The sequence below is a fragment of the Spinacia oleracea genome, chromosome 6 (genome assembly GCF_020520425.1).
Source record: "Spinacia oleracea cultivar Varoflay chromosome 6, BTI_SOV_V1, whole genome shotgun sequence".
Lineage (NCBI taxonomy): Eukaryota > Viridiplantae > Streptophyta > Magnoliopsida > Caryophyllales > Amaranthaceae > Spinacia > Spinacia oleracea.
This window is the reverse complement of record NC_079492.1, coordinates 120,558,118-120,579,713: the sequence shown is the minus strand read 5'-3', so window position 1 is coordinate 120,579,713 and position 21,596 is coordinate 120,558,118. Positions and strand designations below refer to the sequence as shown.

Here is a 21,596-nt window from a genome sequence, read left to right as displayed (position 1 = left end):
TTGGTATTCAGAGCCAAGGTTCTGGATCATAAGTGCTAAACCTTACAGGTTTTGCACGTAATAGAATTCAATAGGCTTTAAGCAAAGAGTTTTAAGGAATAAGTTAAAAAGAATATGTTAAATTCAAGTCAAGCTAAAATGGAATGAGTGTGAGTGTAGGAACGGGTTTAAAGGGATTTATTCTTCTGTTATTTATGTTTTCTTGATTGAATATTTTATGCGAAATATCGACTATCGAGGTTACTAACGATGCCATGAACGAAGCTCACAACAAGCGCAACATTCACGATGGCGCCAACATTGGTATTATTTTATTTTATCTCTCTCGCTTTGGATCCGAACTTCCCATGTTTTCATGTTTATCATGTTATGAGTTTCCTACCCTAGACAGACTAGGCAAAGTTTAAGCATTACTGTTTTCTTGAAAGAAGTTAAGTTAAAGCACGGTGCGAACACAAAGATTTTGTGGATGTGAATTGTTTTGAGGAATTTTTATGGTTATGGAATCTTTAAGGATAGTATAAATGTTTAAGTATCAAACGAGCATAAGGTTGTATTTCACGAGTGGTGGATCACTAATTAAGTTAAGGTTATTATAGGTTTTTAGTGTTTAAATTATGAATGAAATTGATTCTAGGGTTACCTTCCCGTGTCACTAGTGGAAAAAACCCCTGTTGTAGCCCCCTTGTTGAGGGGGGCATACATAAGCGCGCCTCAATAGCTACTTAGTCAACGCGGGTCAAATATTTTACTATTCTGTTGAGGCGGGCTTTTTTGGTGTTCGCTTCTACAGAAGCTGTTGAAGGGGGCTTTCCTTGCCCGCCTCAATAGATAGAAGCTGTTGAAGGGGGCTTTTAATTGCCCGCCTCAATAGGGTCTCTCTGTTGAAGGGGGCTTTTAATTGCCCGCCTCAATAGGCTACATTAAATTTTAAAAAAATAAAACCACCGCCAAACAGATCGATAAGCTTCTCTTCTCTTCACATCTCGTCGTCGTACTTCACATCTAGCTCTTCCAACGCATACCTATCCTCACCGCGCGACTCCACCACCACCATAACCACCACCACCACCTTCCTCACCGCGCGGCTCCACCACCACCATCTGAAGGAGAGTTTCCCCACCGTCGTCTTCCCTATCTCGGTTGACTCTGTTTCACACAGTGCCGCAATATATCAAGGTTAGGTTATAATTGATTCTTGTTTTGCTTGGTCTTAAAATTCAGTTTCTCTTCAATTAGTTGAGCATAATGAGTTGATTATGCAGAGAATTTAGGCTAATGTTTCAATATTGGATGAATTTACAAATTAGGGTTTGATATTTGTGGTTTTTCTAGTTCAGTTACAAAATAGATGTTAGGTTAAATTTTTCTAGTTCAGTTACAAAATAGAAGTTAGTGATATGGGTTTTGTGTCTAAATGATGAAGGTCTCTTTTATGGTGATGGTTTATGTAAGCTGTGTGAGTAGCTCGATCCAAAGTATGCAGATGAAATGAAGTGTTTGAACTTTTAAGTGGAGCGAATCGATATGAATCTGTTGAAAATATGTCTGCATAAAATATACTCATGTGTTCATTGTAATATTGATAGTTTATTAATGATGTAAACTAATCGTTGATATTGGATTGTAGCTTTATAGGCTCTAAAATTACCATAGCTTGATGTATTCACTATAGTATATTGTGATGTTTTTTGTACACGCTTATCTACAATATTCTGATGTATGACAGTGGAGACTGTTGTTGCTGCTGCTTTGATTTTCAAGTTCTTTTAGTTCCATTTTTATTATGCTACAATATTGCTCTTGCTATTGTTGAGTTCCTATTCTGGGGTTTTGTGAGATCGGAAACTGTCCATAGACAGCTGCCTGTGGGGCTTTGACAGGTTCAACAAGGACTAAAATAGGTGCAACAATAAACTTTGTCACCTTCTACTTGGTTGCATTGCCTGTACTAGTTGTTATGGCATTTTCGGTCAAGGTTGGATTTATCGGTCTGTGGTTTGGGCTCGCAGCAGCTCAACCAGCTGGTGTACCTGATGCAACCAGCTGGTGTACCTGATATAGCCTGCTACAGTATCTGATAATAACGCAGATTGTAAACACTTCTTTATTGCAAGTATTATGTTAACGGTGTGAAAAAAACTAGTCTGCCCCCCTAGAGATTTTTTTAGTCTTTTTTTGTTTCTTGGTTAAAAATTTAATCAAGCCAGGTCGTCGAGCACCTGTCAAAATTTGAAAATGTATGCACAGTCCGCAGCAAACCTCCGTGCCTCTTCCTTTGCCGAGGACCAGTCTCATATTAACTAGTTCTACTTACAAGGCTTTTGACTATGGCTGAGTATGAGTAGTGCCAGGTGCTTGTAGCTTAACTCTTGCATAGTTGCATGCATAGGGGCTCATTCAGTTATCCATCCTGTTGCATGGAAACAAACTGTGGTTTGATATTTAACTTAAGAAAGGACTTTAATAACCAAATTAGGAGATTCTATAGCTATGTTATTTTATGTGGAGCTTTTTCCTTTCTGTTACTTTTCAACTAAATCTAATAGCATTTGCTTACTTCTAATTTTCAAGGGAGATGAAGCATCATTGCAAAAAGCGCTGCATTTGGTGTACAACCTCAATCAGGACTGTGTAGATGTTCTGTTTTATGCTTCTTGGTGCCAGTTCTCGAGGAACTTCAGACCAAGCTATTCAACCCTGTCTTCCTTATATCCATCTATTCCTCATTTTGCAATAGAAGAATCAGCCATCAGACCAAGGTTTGGACTTAAAACCAAATCTTAGTTTTTTTTAACTCACCAGTTCTACGCACTGATCTGCACAGCTCAGATCAGAACTGTGCAGATCAATGCACAGAACTGATCAGAACTGACCAGTTCTGTGCACTGATCTGCACAGTTCTGATCTGAGCTGTGCAGATCAATGCACAGAACTGATCAGAACTGACCAGTTTTGTGCACTGATCTGCACAGTTCTGATCTGAGCTGTGCAGATCAGTGCACAGAACTGATCAGAACTGACCAGTTCTGTGCACTGATCTGCACAGTTCTGATCTGAGCTGTGCAGATCAGTGCACAGAACTGATCAGAACTGACCAGTTCTGTGCACTGATCTGCACAGTTCTGATCTGAGCTGTGCAGATCAGTGCACATAACTGCACAGTTCTGATCAGTTTTGTCCACTGATCTGCACAGTTCTGATCTGGGCAGTGCAGATCAGTGCACAGAACAGAACTGATCAGTGCACTGAGAAGCTAAAACAGTACTTCATGCATGTAAATTACACCTTCAAACATGTAAATTACACCATACTGTAAGCAAAGTATCAAATTGTAAACAAAGTCATCTTCAAAACGGTTTTTATGTACTTATCCATCATCAACCACCAGAAAGCAAACATCAGAAACTAAGCTAGTATAGTTCTTGTGTCAAAATTAAGATTGCATCATTAGAGAACAAAGATCTTATGCCAAGCTAGTATAGTTCTTGTGTCAAAATTAAGAATTTGTGGCTTGATTTATCTAATTCTGTGTAAAACCTTGTGTTATTAGAAATGAGTCGTCGTTGGATGTACGGTGACCATACTACGGTGGAATACTTGAGTGGGGTTGAGGAGTTCCTTAGATGTGCTTTAGCACACCAACGGAATACGAAAGCCGCAAAGATCTATTGTCCTTGCCGTGATTGTAACAATGTAAGGCGGTTAGCTGATATTGATGAAATTGAGGATCATTTATTTCGTCGTGGGTTTAAGCAAGATTACCATGTCTGGTTTTGGCATGGTGAGAAAATACTTGATCGTCCAAGTTCTAGTGTGAATGAATTTGATGTTCTGGCAGAGAGTGATGAGAGTGATGAGAGTGATTCTGATATTTCTGAGAATAATGAGATGGATGATGATGAGCAAGAAGATAATGAAATAAATGAAATGATGGATGCGGTGAAAGATCACTTGAATGAACGACCTCACATACTCGAGCAGGTATTAAAGGCTGCTGAGACGCCTTTGTACCCTGGGTGTACAAAATTCAAATTGTTAGAATGTGTGGCATCACTTTCCAACTTGAAAGCGGAGAGTGGTTGGACCGAAGAAAGTTTCACGAAATTATTGAAACGACTAGGTCTTTGGTTTCCCGATGGCAATGACATTCCCACCTCTGCCTATTATGCCAACAAATTGACGAATCCCTTAGGCTTAGAGGCCGTCAAGATAGATGCTTGCCCAAATGATTGTATTCTTTACAGAAAAGAGTATGAAAATTTGGATAAGTGTCCAACGTGTTCTATGTCGCGTTACAAGCGTAAAGGGGCCAATTCAGCTAAGAGGGGACCGCCCGCCAAGGTATTGTGGTATCTTCCGATCATACCTAGGTTTGAGCGCTTGTTCTCCGTAAAGAAGAATGCTAAGTATCTGAGGTGGCATGCGGAAGGGAGGAAGAAAGATGAATTCCTTAGACATCCGGCTGATTCTCCTCAATGGAGAACTATTGATAAGAAGTATCCTGAATTTGGCAAGGAGGTTAGAAATCTGAGACTTGCTCTATGTACAGATGGGATGAATCCATACGGCTCTCTGAGTAGTCAGCATAGCACTTGGCCGGTTCTTCTTGCAATTTACAATCTTCCTCCATGGTTGTGTATGAAACGCAAGTATATCATGTTGTCACTCCTCATCTCAGGGCCTAAGCAGCCAGGACATGATATAGATGTGTATCTCGCTCCACTCATAGATGATTTGAAATTGTTGTGGAATGAAGGTGTTCCAATGTTCGATGCTCACACCAACTCAAACTTTACATTGCGGGCAATGGTTTTCTGTACCATAAATGATTTTCCGGCCTATGGAAACTTGTCTGGGTACAAAACCAAAGGAGAACAAGCATGCCCTATATGTGAAGAGGACATGAAGCCCACACGGTTGGATCATTTCAAGAAAAATATCTACCCAGATTTCAGGAAGCACCTTAGTCGATATCATCCTTATCGTAAGAAGAAGAAGGAATTCAATGGGTTCACCGAGGAAGGAGTAGCTCGTACACCTTTGACAGGATCACAAGTTTATGAACGTATCAAAAATGTTGAAACCAAATACGGTAAGTGCTTCAAGTCCAAGTCTAAAAAGGGTGTTTTATGGAAGAAAGTGTCTCCATTATGGGATCTTCCCTACTGGAAAGATTTGTCGGTTAGGCATTGTCTCGATGTAATGCACATTGAGAAAAATGTGTGCGATGCTATCATCGGGACTTTGCTAAACATACCAGGAAAGACCAAGGACAATGAGAATGTGCGGAAAGATATGAAAAAGAAGAATATTCGACCAGATTTGTGGCCTGTTAAAAAAAAGGATGGTACAAAGACCTTTCTGCCTCCAGCGTGTTACACAATGTCGAGAAAGGAGAAGAAGAAGTTTTGTGAGTGCTTACATGGCATTAAGGTTCCCTCGGGATATTCGTCGAATGTTAAGCGCCTAGTGTCTCTCTCGGACCTTAGGTTGATTGGTATGAAGTCTCATGATTGTCATGCACTGATTAATGTATTTTTGCCAATTGCACTTCGTGGGATATTGCCGAAACACGTGAGACATGTTATAACAAAACTTTGTTTGTTTTTCAATTCCATATGTGCTAAGGTGATTGATCCGGAGACTTTGGATGCTTTGCACAATGATGTTGTTGAAACTCTATGTCGATTTGAAATGTATTTTCCGCCTTCTTTCTTTGATATAATGGTGCATTTGATTGTCCATTTAGTTCGCGAAGTCAAGTTATGTGGTCCGGTGTTCTTAAGATGGATGTATCCTTTTGAGAGATTTTTTAAGACTTTAAAGGACAAAGCAAGGAATCCGGCTAATCCAGAGGGTAGTATCATTCGGGGAGTCCTTAAAGAAGAGATTTCTGGATATCTAGCTGAGTTTTTGTCAAGCCTTGAACCAATAGGACTTCCAAAATCTCGACATGTTGGTAGGCTCGCAGGGGAGGGAGTAATTGGTAAAAATGTGATATCTCCTCCATCGGAGAGGAAGAAGAAGGCACATCTTTGTGTGTTGCAGCATCTTACAGAGGTTCATCCTTATTTAGAAAAGCATCTGCTTGAATTGCAACATTGTAATCCTAAGTTGAAGGAAAGAGCGTTGATGCGGGAACATAATCGCACATTTATTGAATGGTTTAAGAAGGAAGTTGGAAAGAAACAAGACCATGATGTTTCTGATACGATCAAGTGGTTATCTCGAGGTCCTCGACTATGTGTTCGATCTTTTGAAGGATATGATATCAATGGGTTCACATTCTACACTAGAAGGCAAGATGAAAAGAGTGTAGTGCAAAATAGTGGAGTAAAGGTTGTTGCATCATCTAGGGTCTATGCAAGCGCTAAGGATAAAAGGCCGGTTGATTCAACACAATCATATTATGGTGTTATCGAAGAAATATGGGAGCTTGATTATACCTATTTTGTGATCCCTGTTTTTCGGTGTCAGTGGGCTAACAACCAAAATGGTGTGAAGCGAGATGAAATTTTCCCGGGTTTAACCTTGGTGAATTTTGATCGACTAAGTGACAGTGACGAGCCATTCATTCTAGCATCACTAGCTAAGCAAGTTTTTTATGTGGTTGACAATATTGATCCTAGATGGCGTGTTGTTGCCCAAGGAAAAAGACATATTTTGGGTATTGATGATGTTGTAGATGAAGATGAGTATGATGAGTATGATGACACACCTCCGTTACCAATGGTTGTTCAACCATTGCCAGAAGAGGAGGATGCAAATAATACTAATCATATGCGTACAGATCATACGGAAGGAATATGGGTTACGAATCGTAATTGAAACATACATGTGTAAGTTCGGGCTTCACTTCTGATGCATTGTTGAAGTTTTTGACTTTGTTCTTTCTATTCATATCTGAAAGCCTGTGCGCCTTGGAATTTTTGTTATCTTGACTACTTAAATTTGAATAGTGAAGGATACTTGTGGATATTAATTCATATTTTTTTTTCTAAAAATTCAACCCCAATCAATTGCCACTTGTATTGTGAAGAGGAATTGCAGTGATAGTCTCCTACTTTATCCCTCCTATTTAAGTTACTGAGAGTCTGATACTTCTAATAACTTGACTAACTTTATCTGGTTTTTTCACACAGGTGTAAACTTGGTGAATGTCGTATCCTCTTATGTGAGCCAGGTTCCAAGCACAGGTTGCAGAAATTGCAGTTGAATTTTCCTAGGTTAGTTTTCAGTACATTTTGTCTAATAATATCAATTACCTGTTCTTGTTTGCATGGCTTTGTGATTGGTAACTTAGTTTCTGATGTTTGCTTTCTGGTGGTTGATGATGGATAAGTACATAAAAACCGTTTTGAAGATGACTTTGTTTACAATTTGATACTTTGCTTACAGTATGGTGTAATTTACATGTTTGAAGGTGAAGATTTGAACTCCAGAATCATCAAATTAGACCAGGAATCAAATTTGACATATATTGCATTTTATCAATCCACGAGAACTGCAAGTAGCACAAGGAATATGCACTGATCAGAACTGTGCAGTTATGTGCACTGATCTGCACAGCTCAGATCAGAACTGTGCAGATCAGTGCACAGAACTGGTCAGTTCTGATCAGTTCTGTGCACTGATCTGCACAGCTCAGATCAGAACTGTGCAGATCAGTGCACAGAACTGGTCAGTTCTGATCAGTTCTGTGCATTGATCTGCACAGTTCAGATCAGAACTGTGCAGATCAGTGCACAGAACTGGTCAGTTCTGATCAGTTCTATGCATTGATCTGCACAGTTCTGATCTGAGCTGTGCAGATCAGTGCGTAGAACTGGTGAGTTATGATTTTTTTTTGGGTTGTTTTTTTAGGTGAGGTTTGATTTGGGATTGTTTTGCATGTTAGGTGTAATACCATAAGGCCATTATTTTAGGTATAGCTTTGTAAATGGCCAATTGTAGCATTTTGCCCAGAACTGTGCAGTTATGTGCACTGATCTGCACAGCTCAGATCAGAACTGTGCAGATCAGTGCACAGAACTGGTCAGTTCTGATCAGTTCTGTGCACTGATCTGCACAGCTCAGATCAGAACTGTGCAGATCAGTGCACAGAACTGGTCAGTTCTGATCAGTTCTGTGCATTGATCTGCACAGCTCAGATCAGAACTGTGCAGATCAGTGCACAAAACTGGTCAGGTTCTGATCAGTTCTGTGCACTGATCTGCACAGCTCAGATCAGAACTGTGCAGATCAGTGCACAGAACTGGTCAGTTCTGATCAGTTCTGTGCATTGATCTGCACAGTTCTGATCTGAGCTGTGCAGATCAGTGCGTAGAACTGGTGAGTTATGATTTTTTTTTGGGTTGTTTTTTTAGGTGAGGTTTGATTTGGGATTGTTTTGCATGTTAGGTGTAATACCATAAGGCCATTATTTTAGGTATAGCTTTGTAAATGGCCAATTGTAGCATTTTGCTCTCTTTTCTAAGTATTGCTCCCTTTACTAAGTATTGCTCTCTTTTCTTTGTTGCAGGACCGTAGCTACCATGGATGATCATCGTGATAATGAAATACAGGGAATTGATGGAGCTAGTCATCCTACGGGGGAATCACAAGGTACCAACACTAGTAAAAAGACCAAATTCCGTGGTCCGTCAAAAGGAGTTCAAGCCAAAAAGCCTATGCATCTTCAGTATAATCAATATGGAATCCCCGATGGAGAATGGTCAGGAGAATACGGGAAGCAAGTTGGGTCTTGTGCTGCTAGAATTAACATTAATGTGAAAGAATATTCAACGTTAGATGAACACACAAAGAAGGGGTTTTGGGAGGAGACCAAGGTAAACATTGAATAAAAACTTGATTTGTATTCTCCTAGATTATCTATTTGTGTAGCATACATTTCTAACAATCTCTTATCCATAAAATTAACAGCTTCTGTTCCACATTATTGATGATCCGGCTAAAAGGAGAGAAAAATATTTTCATATGTGTGTGGCGAAACGCTTTGGAGCTTTCAAGTCCAGGTTAACGCGGCGTTGGATAACTAAGAAAGAAAAAATGCCGAAACATCAGACAAATGACATGCCTTGGGACATCTACCATCAAATCACAGAGGATGATTGGAAAACATTTGTGATAGAACGAAACAAGCCGGAGATGTTGGTAATAATGAATTTACTTTGCTAGATATTTTTTTATATAATTATATGATTAGTTTGTTGTTGCCATCTTTAAATGTTCGACATGTTCTTTATGTGTTTTTTGACAGGTTCGTAGAGAAAAAGCAAGTAAAAGTGCATTACAAAACAAGCACCCACATCGCACAGGCCAAAAGGGTTATGTTAGAAAGAGACCAGAGTGGATAAATGATGGGCGACTACCGCCAGAGGCAGCTTTAACCCTCTCAAGTGGCTCCTCCTCAGTGACCTCATCACTCACCACAGCGCCAGATATATTTAAGAAGTTTAGATCAGTAGAGTGGATCTTGGCTCATCAAGTTAAAAACAAAGAGGGAAAGTGGGAAGTTGACCCGAATGATAAAGAAGCCGTAAATATTGCTAAGATGGCTGTAAGTGCATATGAAATTTTACGTTCTATATCCTTTTCTTTCCTAATTCCTAGTTCTATTGCTAAGATTGCTTCTCCTTTCCATCATGTATACCATCTAATTTTTACTTTCCTAATTCTTATAGTTGGAGTACATAGAAGAAGAGGGAAAAGGAAATATTTCATTCACCCAGGGAGAAGATGCCCTCACCAAGGCTATGGGAAAAAAGGATCACCGTGGGCGTGTCAAGGCAACAGGTGGAGTTAATGTCGGTTACAAAGTTGCTTTCGGTCCAATAGACCGAAGTAGTAGATGTGGCCATATTGAACCATCACCGGAGGCTATCGAATCAATCAGAGCTTCGGTGAGAAGGGAGTTTGAAGATCAATTAGAGAGAAAGGTGGCGGAGGCCCTCCAAAACCAACTAGCCACATTGAAAGCAACCGGTCAACTACACACCCTCTCTACCCCCGCACTTGATTCTGCTCTTGTAAGTGATGAGTTTGATGTTAACCGTGCACTCGTAACCTGTTGTCCGAGTTCATCGCAGCAACCACGCGAGCTGAAGGTATATATTCTCTATAGTGCATACACTCAAAACACCCCTAGCTAGGTTTTTAATATTGTACTTTGTAGTGATTTCTGAAATTTTGTAAATTTATTTGTGAAGGCCATAACTCCATGTCGTCTTGCCCTTGAGGATAAAGTTTTGGGTAACAAAGTGATAGTGGCAGATGGTATGGCGTACCCATTGGATGGTTCGTTGCACCAACACTTTAGATCGATGAAGCCTAGTCATTATAAGGTCCAAGTTGATTGTATTTACGACGGACATGATGATGACACTCTTCCGGTACCTACTGGAGATGGATTCAATAACTTAGGCAGGGCTCTTGCTAGTTTTGTGCAATGGCCAATTCACTTGGTGATTTTCGAAGAAGACGAGGTATAACTTTTTTATTATTAATTGTCATTCATTGCGTTATGCATCTGTTTAGAATTAGATTCAGAGCCTTGAACTCCTTTGGTTTCTACCTCTGTTTAGGAGTACTCTACTCCACGCCCAACAAAGAAGTCCAGGAGTCAGATTTTTGAAGAGGTGGTTGGTAGCTCCAAAGAGAAGAAAAACGAATTAATTGTCAAAGAGAAGACAACAGAATTAGTTGTCAAAGATAAGACAACAGAATTAATTGTCAAAGAGAAGGCAACACTTGATTTAGGGTCCAAAGAGAAGACAACACTGAAGTTAACGGCCAAGGTAAACCATATGCTTCCCACTCCCCTGTGCTTCAACACTGAAATCAAAACTGAACTTTTCATGCTAGCTTAACATTATTGTTACAGGGAAATTCATGCTCAAATAAGTTGGAGTCGAAATCGAAGTCGAAGAACTCTAAGACGGCCAAAGAGATGGTAGGTAGTTGTGATCGTAAAACTGAAGAATCAGCCGCCAAAAGTAAGAAGCAAAATTTGGCAGACGACACAATTCAAGGTCTTGGCCCATCATGCAATTATTTGAAGTTTATCATCAATACGGCGCCCGGTGATGTATATAAAAATACTTCAATCCCATTGCCCGCTTCGGTTTGGCATTATGACGAAGATCGACAAACTTATGTAAATGAGGTTGACGTTGAAGAGTTCCTTAGAGGGGCGTGCCTCAACATTTCAGTGATCCAAGTCTATATGATGTAAACTTTTCCATCGATATTTTTGTTTTTGGTTTTGTCAACTATAATAGTTTTTGAAATTTTTGCATTATACATTTACTTTGTAGGTGTTTATTCCACGAACACACCTTTGCATTTGACAACTCTCAGATTGGGTGTGTTTGTCCCGAGGCAATGTCAAGCTCTAGAATCAAGGCCAACCCTCAGGCTGCATCAATGTATTTGAAAGTAGTTTTCAATGCTGAAATTGAAAAGGAGAAGAAGGGTGATCCTAACATTACCAAGTGGTTTTTGATCCCATACCATCAAGAGTAAGTGTTAGAGATTGATCGATATTTGGTAAATAGCTATGTTATTGTTATTTCATGCATAAGGTTGCAATAACATTTATATATAATGCAGAAATCATTGGATTTTGTACGTGTTAGACCTACGTAGAGGTTGTGCGTATATTTTCGACTCTGCGATAGGTTCCAACCGAGAAAATAGTGCATGGGGAATCTTGTGTTTGTAAGTTACTTTCAATTCTTTTTAAGTTATTTCTTTTCGTGCCGAATCAGATTCATGAAGTTTTACTCAACTTCCAGGGCATACCAAGTGTACAAGTTTAATGATGGGATTTGTCCGAATAGAGCGACTATGCAGGGGTTGAAAGGCTTCCATGTAAAGGTATATCATGCTTACTAATTAGCTTTACTTTTTTTTTTGGGTAACTACTTGGATATATAATTTATGATTTATCTCCAAATCAGTGTGCTCAACAAGTCGGCGCCCGCGAGTGTGGCTATTACGTTATGAAGTTCATGCATGAAATAGTCACGTTACACCATAACACTGATGAGCGGTTAGACAATGTTCGTTCTTTTACCATATGTTAGTTGAACTACTAATACTAGTACTTTTACGTAGTAGAATTCTTAATTTACAAGTAGCATTACTTATCATGTTACTTATTTCAGGCTTACACTCCAAGAAATGCGCCTTATACCGATGAGGAAATAGATGTGGTTCGTGAGCAATGGGCTAAGTTTTTTACAACCGAGTATTTATTTACTTAGGTTGTTTAGACACAAAGATGGAAGCGTTTATATCTTCATGGATTTGGTAAAGTTCTTTAATTTTTCCATAATTATAAGTCTGCTGGATTTGCTAATTTATTGCTTTGAATACTAATCTGCTGGTCTTGCTGCTGTTGCATGTGAATTCTGATCTGGTGGTCTTTAGAATTTCACTTCCATCTGTGTGTTTCTCCTCTGTTTGCTTCTGTTTAGAGCTAAAATGACATTTCCGCTCCCAACTTTGAACTAAAAAACCTAAGGACTCATTTGATTCTTATTACATGTCTAATATGCATAGTTAAAACTTTCTAAAACTCATTCGAATCTATTTATGCACATTTAAGGCTCATTAGGTCGTTATAGGTCATGTTTAGAGCTAAAATGACATTTCCGCTCCCAACTTTGAACTAAAGAACCTAAGGACTCATTTGATTCTTATTACATGACTAATATACATAGTTTTAACTTTCTAAAACTCATTCGAATCTATTTATGCACATTTAAGGCTCATTAGGTCGTTATAGGTCATGTTTAGAGCTAAAATGACATTTCCGCTCCCAACTTTGAACTAAAGAACCTAAGGACTCATTTGATTCTTATTACATGACTAATATACATAGTTTTAACTTTCTAAAACTCATTCGAATCTATTTATGCACATTTAAGGCTCATTAGGTCGTTATAGGTCATGTTTAGAGTTAAAATGACATTTCCGCTCCCAACTTTGAACTAAAAAACCTAAGGACTCATTTGATTCTTATTACATGATTAATATGCATAGTTTTAACTTTCTAAAACTCATTCGAATCTATTTATGCACATTTAAGGCTCATTAGGTCGTTATAGGTCATGTTTAGAGCTAAAATGACATTTCCGCTCCCAACTTTGAACTAAAAAACCTAAGGACTCATTTGATTCTTATTACATGATTAATATGCATAGTTTTAACTTTCTAAAACTCATTCGAATCTATTTATGCACATTTAAGGCTCATTAGGTCGTTATAGGTCATGTTTAGAGCTAAAATGACATTTCCGCTCCCAACTTTGAACTAAAGAACCTAAGGACTCATTTGATTCTTATTACATTACTAATATACATAGCTTTAACTTTCTAAAACTCATTCTAATCTACGTATGCACATTTAAGGCTCATTGGGTCGTTATAGGTCATGTTTAGAGCTAAAATGACATTTCCGCTCCCAACTTTGAACTAAAGAACCTAAGGACTCATTTGATTCTTATTACATGTCTAATATGCATAGTTAAAACTTTCTAAAACTCATTCGAATCTATTTATGCACATTTAAGGCTCATTAGGTCGTTATAGGTCATGTTTAGAGCTAAAATGACATTTCCGCTCCCAACTTTGAACTAAAGAACCTAAGGACTCATTTGATTCTTATTACATGACTAATATACATAGTTTTAACTTTCTAAAACTCATTCGAATCTATTTATGCACATTTAAGGCTCATTAGGTCGTTATAGGTCATGTTTAGAGTTAAAATGACATTTCCGCTCCCAACTTTGAACTAAAAAACCTAAGGACTCATTTGATTCTTATTACATGATTAATATGCATAGTTTTAACTTTCTAAAACTCATTCGAATCTATTTATGCACATTTAAGGCTCATTAGGTCGTTATAGGTCATGTTTAGAGCTAAAATGACATTTCCGCTCCCAACTTTGAACTAAAGAACCTAAGGACTCATTTGATTCTTATTACATGACTAATATACATAGTTTTAACTTTCTAAAACTCATTCGAATCTATTTATGCACATTTAAGGCTCATTAGGTCGTTATAGGTCATGTTTAGAGCTAAAATGACATTTCCGCTCCCAACTTTGAACTAAAAAACCTAAGGACTCATTTGATTCTTATTACATGTCTAATATGCATAGTTAAAACTTTCTAAAACTCATTCGAATCTATTTATGCACATTTAAGGCTCATTAGGTCGTTATAGGTCATGTTTAGAGCTAAAATGACATTTCCGCTCCCAACTTTGAACTAAAAAACCTAAGGACTCATTTGATTCTTATTACATGACTAATATACATAGTTTTAACTTTCTAAAACTCATTCGAATCTATTTATGCACATTTAAGGCTCATTAGGTCGTTATAGGTCATGTTTAGAGCTAAAATGACATTTCCGCTCCCAACTTTGAACTAAAGAACCTAAGGACTCATTTGATTCTTATTACATGACTAATATACATAGTTTTAACTTTCTAAAACTCATTCGAATCTATTTATGCACATTTAAGGCTCATTAGGTCGTTATAGGTCATGTTTAGAGCTAAAATGACATTTCCGCTCCCAACTTTGAACTAAAAAACCTAAGGACTCATTTGATTCTTATTACATGACTAATATACATAGTTTTAACTTTCTAAAACTCATTCGAATCTATTTATGCACATTTAAGGCTCATTAGGTCATTATAGGTCATGTTTAGAGCTAAAATGACATTTCCGCTCCCAACTTTGAACTAAAGAACCTAAGGACTCATTTGATTCTTATTACATTACTAATATACATAGCTTTAACTTTCTAAAACTCATTCTAATCTACGTATGCACATTTAAGGCTCATTGGGTCGTTATAGGTCAACAACGTACTTAATTATCTCTATAGTCTGCAACTATATCTTTTAATTTTATGCTTCAATGGAATGTAAAGACAATATCGTGAGTGTAAACTTTGGTACTCATATATATTTTCCTTCCATGCAACTTGCAGGCTAGGGATCGAGTCGATTGGAAGAAAGTCAACACGACCTTACTTAAGGTTTGTAATGCATGATCTAAAGGGACCTAAGTGGCTGGATTAGCGACATTTGTTAGATTAGCTCTCTAGCCTTTTGTCTTTAGTTGTTAATATTAGTTGTAATTTGTTAGACTAGCTAGGTGTTTAAAAATTGTAAACATACGTACTATATATACGCTTTGCTCTGTTGGGTTAATATAAATGAAGTTAATGTAATGATTTATTTATCAAAGATAAGCAGATTCATACCTTTGCTATTTTGGTGTTGATTGGGTACAGGTTTCAATACTCAATGGAGTATATATCTAGTTGTGGTTATTGCCGCCTATTTTATATTTTAAAAGAATTTAGAAAAAAAAAAATTAATGTTGTTGAAGGGGGCTTTTAATGTACGCCTCAACAACATATGAACTTTTGGCGCAAAAATAAGGACCTGTTGAGGGGGGCATTTAAGAAGTGAGCCTCAACAGAGGAGGCTGTTGAGGCGGGCTTCTTAAATGCCCCCCTCAACAGGTCCTTATTTTCGCGCTTTCTGTAGAGGTTTTTGAGGCGGGCTTTTTAAAGCCCCCCACAACAGATCACCTGTTGAGGCGAACAAAGCCCGCCTCAACAGATCACTGAGCTGTTGAAGCTACGTCTGTCGCAGCGGGCCTTGTTCGCCTCAATAAACCCAAAATGCCCCCCTCAACAGGTATTTTTTCCACTAGTGTGTTATCCATGATAAATATTTTGGGTATAAGTACAAAAGTCTAGTATCTAAAAGATGATTGATATGCCTCTATTAAGGAAGCTAAGAAGTTATACATAAACGTTATGAACCACATGAGTTAGGGTAGAAGACCCGTTTTAGTTGACATATGAATAAGATTTTGAGGATGTTATGAAAAGGAGTTATCAGGAATTAGTATATCAAAAGATTGAATGATAGAGTATCGAAAGAGCATGAGTTTGTATTTCGTAAGTGGCAAATCAACAATTAAATCGAGGTTTAAAGCATTGAAGTTATGATTGAAATCAATTCTTAGATTACCATTCCGCATAATTTATAAGGATTGTTTTTATGTATTTATCTGAAAGGATGCTTGATAATCTCCATAAAGAAAGCTAAGTGAGATAATTTAAGGTTTGCAAAATGTTATGGGAAAACATGTTTTGGTGGTGATCGAAAAGACGAAATTGAGTTTGCATATAAAGCTTTGAGGATTCTACCAAAATGAGTTATCAAGAATTAGTCTGTGTATCAGGTTGATGATATCAATGAATGTTATGAAATTCGAAATGAGTTATGAATGATTGAGGAATGCAATGAAATTGAGAATAGAAAATCGACAAAATGACATGTCTATAAAACCAGGTAGTCTGAACTAAGTTTTCTTGAAGATATATTGTTTCTGATAAAGGCACATTTGATGACTTAGCATTATCCGCGAAATACGAGGGTTGTCTACCTGAAATACTAAGAATAAGTAACGACCGAAGTCATATGTCCAACGATGTATTTTCTATCACGTGATTGACTCGAACCCCTGCAACGAACGTAGTCAACAAAGTTATTCAACGTAGAAGAAAAGAGCGGAGATCGAAATCAAAACGAATCGAATAAAGAAAGTCAACGAAAAGATTCCTGCAGCAAGGAAGCTCAAGAACAAACGAAAACGCAATATCTCCAAATAGTCGCCTAAGAATGATATAATGTACGAATCGCGATGTTTTATGTAAACGTGTTATGAATCAACCATGCTTGTGTGTTAGATCAAATGATTATAATATGAATGTTATGCTTATAGTGAAATTTCAATTTTTGAATTATGATATACTTTATGGATTATGTTTATGATGTCATGATTGCATTGGTAATAACTAATCTTTTTACATGGAAGCCGCCTTCGATGGAAGTTCTCCTGAGCTCAGAGTACGAGATTGTTATAATAAATTTTGGCTATTAAAATTGTTAGATAAATATTTATTTTCATTATATATCTTCAAAATTATAATTTTGCATTAAAAATTACAATTTTTAGTGGAAGATATTTTCAAACGGGATCTCACAAAGAAAAAAATGGGAGTCTAGTCTATGCTAACAATTTTGCCCCTTTTTATGTTCTTTGCTCCTTGATCCTATTTTATGAAGTAAAGTAGAGATACAAAAGACGACGGCGGAATATAATTGACCTTAATGACGATTAAGATCAACATATAATTTTGCCCCTTTTGTATTCTTTACTCTTCGATTCTAGGTCTCGAGTTGAAGCGGAGTCATTAAAGAAGATGGCGGAATGAAGGCTAGACATTGTCGGAATTGGAATGAAATTGTGAGATCTTGGTTTTAAAATAAAATATCGTACTTTTATTCAAATATTTTCGACTTTCAACAATCAATTCAAGTTTCGAGGACGAAACTTTTTCTAAGGGGGTAAGAATGTAATACCCCGAAATTTTTAAACTCGATTTATTAAAATTAATAATATTTTATTAACGTAATTTCGTTTTAATTATTAGAAATAATTTAAAAATTTCGTTATTTTAAACGTTTTTACGATTTATTTTAAACGATAAATTTATAAACGGAAATTTATTTATTTTTCGTTAACGATATTTTTATAAAGAATTATTTTAGCTTAACATTTCTATTTTTAGTAGTTTCCAAAAATGGCAACCCAATTTCTGAATTTATTCCAACTGTGTAAAATTACAAAAATGCCCTTAGAAAATCAAAAATTCCATTTTTCCTCTTCTCTTTGCTTTCCACGTACATTGCAAGAATGAAGAAAATTCTTCATTCCTCTCCTTCCCTCAATTCAGTCTTGATTCATGCCTTGCTCCTCAAGGATTTCAGCTTATCTTTCACTCTTCTTGACTATACAAATCAGTCTTAATTCCAATTGGAATTCAACATCAGAAAATCAAAACCAAAACCAAATTCAAGTTTTCATTCCCTTCTCTGCTTCGAACCACCACCACCATCGGTGGCTGCCGCCACCAAAACCACCTTCAATCACCACTACCCCTGCTGCCTAGCACCACCTCGATCACCCACCACCGTCACAGCCACCCCTTATTTCCCTCCTCTCCTCGCAGCTCCACAACTCCCTTCCCTTGCCTCACTCTTTCTTTGTTCCTTGCGGCACCACCAACGTCGCGCCACCACTCCCAACCTCCCCCACCACCTTGTAAACCAACTCCCGCCCCCACATACTCCGGCGAGCTATATAGTCGCCGCCCAGAACCGCTCCAAGTCACCCCCACCAATTCCCCTGTTTCTCTCCCCTGTCCCGCCCTGCTCGTGCTCCCCCTTCCTTTCTCTCACCGTCGCACTGCCCTCAACCACCATCGCCGGAGCGCTTTAGCGCCGCCGTACCGCCCAGGCTTCAGCCGCCACCTTCTCTTCCCTTCCTCTCTTTCGTGCCTGTTGCTTGCCCCTCCCCTCTGCTCGACATTCACAAAGTCATGAAACCAATTTCCTGACTTGTGAATTGTTCCCTTTAACCCAAAATAAAAAGGGATGGGCCCAAATTCTAATGGGTTTTGGTAAGCTCATTCTCCATTACTATTTTCAGATTTATAAACTTATCCTTCATGTTTTTTTTTTTTATCTAAATAAATTTGATAAAATGTTTCAATATATGTTTATATAATAAATTACTAATAAATTACTCATTATTTTTCAGGTAGGAAAACATATTTAAATTACCGATTTTACTAAAATTAAGTTACTAGCTAATATTAACAAAAATAAATATGTTTCATGTAAATCGATTTATAAAATAAAAATTTAGTTTTTAATTGAAATTTTGATTAATAATAATATTAACGATAAAACTATGAAATTATAATTTTTATTATTACAATTCGTTATTTATAATTATTTATAAACTTACTATAAAGTATTAATATTAATCGTTAATAACTAATTGGATGGTTTAATATTCTGAAAGAAATCGAACTCGGAGCTCAGGAAGAACGGTCCATCGAACAGGAAATATTAACTACGGTTGAGGTAACATCTATTGCTAACACCCACAATCCCCTTATGAAATGTGTTTTATGAGTTTATGAAATATGTTTATAATGATGTGTTTTATTGGATTGTGGGATATGAAATGTGTTTACAAAGTATGTTTTATGATGATTATATTCAAGCATGTTTATGTATGATTTTATAAGAACGATGTCTATGAGTTACTAATAAGATACAAAACATGATAAATACAAGTGTAACCGGTTCTGGCAGTTAGTGGGGTTACTATTTCTAGGTCGTGCACGTACCGCCGTACCGCGGGACACCCAACAAGGGAGAGTGCTCCTTGAGGGTTACCGCAAGCTAAAAGAGAAACTATTTAGGTACGGGCGTATGTCCAACAAGGGAGAGTGCTCCTTGAGGACTATCGCAAGGTGGGAGACGTCCCGCAAGGCTAACTTGTCAGTTACCAAGTAAAAAGAAGGTTTTATGAAAGATAATGGGAACTATCAAAGTTTCAAGTTATAAATGATGTTTTATTGCATTTATGAAAATGTTTTACTATGTTCTATTCTCCCTGATTGCAAAGTAAATAAAATGAATTGAAATGAGTTTACGCTGTTAGGGTAGTATGTTACTGGGCCTCGGCTCACGATGTTGCTTTTGTTTTTGGTACGAAGAAGATCATGGGATGCCTTAGAGTGAGGATGCAACCATCAAATTCACGATCGATGTTTAATAAAGATAACTATGTCATTAGTAATAAAGGGATGTATTAATTAAACTCTAAGTTTGATTTCACGATTTGAGTTAGATTAATAAATTAATGTCTAAACTTGTTAGAAATATTTATTAAGGTTTACTTAGATTTCAATGTAAATTTTAAAGAATTAATGGAAGTGAAGCATAATTACTGTTACTCAATAGTAGTCAGTAAACGTAAAAATGTTATGTCGCCTTGTATTTCCCACGAGGGAGATACGGCAAGTGACGCTCCGACTAAATTAGGGTTTCCGCTGCTAATTAAAGATAATTAACCTAATTAATGGTGTTTAGAAGTCGGGGTGTTACACCACATATTCTCAAAATGATTGCACTCATTGAGAATGTGAGTCGGCTGGATCAGCAGTTCTCTCAGGAAATGGATGTAGACACCATCCTCCATTCTCTTCATAGCGGGTATGACCAGTTCAAGCTGAACTACAGTATGAATAGTGTGGACAAAACGCTCACTAAGCTTCACGGTATGCTGAAGACCGCTGAAAAGACGCTCAAAAGTGATAAGCAAGATGTGCTTATGGTGCGTGGGGGAAAGTTCAAGAAATCTGATAAGAAGAGGAATGCTAAGAAAAGTGGAAAGAAGGCCAGCCCAACTAAGCAAGTTGGCGGCACCATGGTGAGCCAACCCACTTCTGAATCTGAATGCTTCTACTGCAAGAAGTAGGGGCATTGGAAGAGAGATTGCTTGAAGCTTAAGGAAGATCAGAAGAACGGAACGGTCGTTCCATCTTCATGTATTTTTTGTTATAGACTGTATACTTGCTAATTCAACTTCTTGGGTATTAGGTACAGGTTGTGGCTCACACTTATGTTCCTATTCGCAGGGACTAAGAAGAAGTAGAAGGTTAAGCAAGGGTGAAGTCGACCTACGAGTGGGAAATGGAGCACGGATTGCTGCATTAGCTGTAGGAACTTATTATTTGTCGTTGCCCTCTGGGCTAGTTTTGGAACTAGAAGAATGTTTCCATGTTCCAAGTCTTACTAAAAACATCATTTCTATTTCTTGCTTAATTAGATGCTAAGGGATTTTCCTTTTTAATAAAAGACAATAGTTGCTCGTTTTATTTTAAAGAGATGTTTTATGGATCTGCTAGATTAGTCAATGGACTTTATTTATTAGATCACGACAAACAAGTTTATAACATAAATACCCAAAAGGCCAAAAAGAATGATTCAGATCTCACCTATCTGTGGCATTATCGATTAGGCAATATTAACATGAAGCGCATAGAAAGACTTCAAAAGGAAGGAATTCGATCTAGAACCATTTGACTTAGAGGATTATGGTATGTGTGAATCATGTTTACTTGGCAAAATGACAAAGCAACCTTTCTCTAAAGTTGGAGAAAGAGCAACTGAACTATTGGGTTTAATCCATACAGATGTATGTGGACCAATGAGTACAAATGCTAGAGGTGGTTTCAACTACTTTATCACTTTCACTGATGACTTCAGTAGATATGGTTATGTCTACCTAATGAAGCATAAGTCTGAATCCTTTGACAAATTCAAGGAATTTCAGAGTGAAGTAGAGAATCAGTTAGGAAAGAAGATTAAGGCACTGCGGTCTGATAGAGGCGGTGAATATCTGAGCTATGACCATCTGAAAGAGTGTGGAATTCTATCAGAATTGACTCCTCCATGAACACCTCAATGGAACGGTGTGTCAGAACGGAGGAACACAACCTTGCTAGACATGGTTAGATCAATGATGGGTCAGGCCGAACTTCCAATAAAATTTTGGGGACATGCACTAAACACAGCTGCACTCACTATAAATAGAGCTTCGTCTAAAGCTGTCGAAAAGACTC

General features: G+C 37.5%; 2 protein-coding genes across 4 annotated transcripts; both read left to right on the top strand.

The window, feature by feature from the left end:
• Positions 1-1,481: 1,481 nt before the first annotated feature.
• Positions 1,482-9,522, top strand: LOC130463545 (uncharacterized). The gene is made up of 6 exons (XM_056832705.1): positions 1,482-2,762; positions 7,146-7,229; positions 8,525-8,831; positions 8,926-9,156; positions 9,263-9,456; positions 9,504-9,522. Exons 1-6 carry the CDS (start codon positions 2,494-2,496, stop codon positions 9,520-9,522), a joined length of 1,104 nt encoding a protein of 367 aa, XP_056688683.1. The 5' UTR covers positions 1,482-2,493.
• LOC130464294 (uncharacterized) lies at positions 9,454-12,329 on the top strand. Of its 3 annotated transcripts, none has more exons than XM_056833780.1 (10): positions 9,454-9,562; positions 9,687-10,109; positions 10,212-10,487; positions 10,587-10,799; positions 10,886-11,232; positions 11,319-11,522; positions 11,614-11,721; positions 11,799-11,880; positions 11,964-12,055; positions 12,171-12,329. In XM_056833780.1, the coding sequence occupies exons 1-10, from the start codon at positions 9,557-9,559 to the stop codon at positions 12,211-12,213; spliced, it is 1,794 nt and encodes a 597-aa protein (XP_056689758.1). In that variant the 5' UTR covers positions 9,454-9,556; the 3' UTR covers positions 12,214-12,329. The 3 variants fall into 3 exon arrangements, with proteins under 3 accessions (XP_056689758.1, XP_056689757.1, XP_056689759.1); XM_056833779.1 differs by having other exon boundaries at positions 11,964-12,065; XM_056833781.1 differs by lacking the exon at positions 11,614-11,721 and having other exon boundaries at positions 11,964-12,065.
• Positions 12,330-21,596: the final 9,267 nt, after the last annotated feature.

Excerpts from the sequence above, each read along its gene's own strand:
- LOC130463545 (XM_056832705.1), top strand. The coding sequence starts at position 2,494 with ATGTTATTTTATGTGGAGCTTTTTCCTTTCTGTTACTTTTCAACTAAA. Across the intron at positions 2,763-7,145 it reads GAATCAGCCATCAGACCAAG|GTGTAAACTTGGTGAATGTC; the intron begins GTTTGGACTTAA and ends TTTTTCACACAG. Across the intron at positions 8,832-8,925 it reads GGTTTTGGGAGGAGACCAAG|CTTCTGTTCCACATTATTGA; the intron begins GTAAACATTGAA and ends TAAAATTAACAG.
- LOC130464294 (XM_056833779.1), top strand. Across the intron at positions 10,800-10,885 it reads CACTGAAGTTAACGGCCAAG|GGAAATTCATGCTCAAATAA; the intron begins GTAAACCATATG and ends TTATTGTTACAG. Across the intron at positions 11,523-11,613 it reads TTGATCCCATACCATCAAGA|AAATCATTGGATTTTGTACG; the intron begins GTAAGTGTTAGA and ends TATATAATGCAG.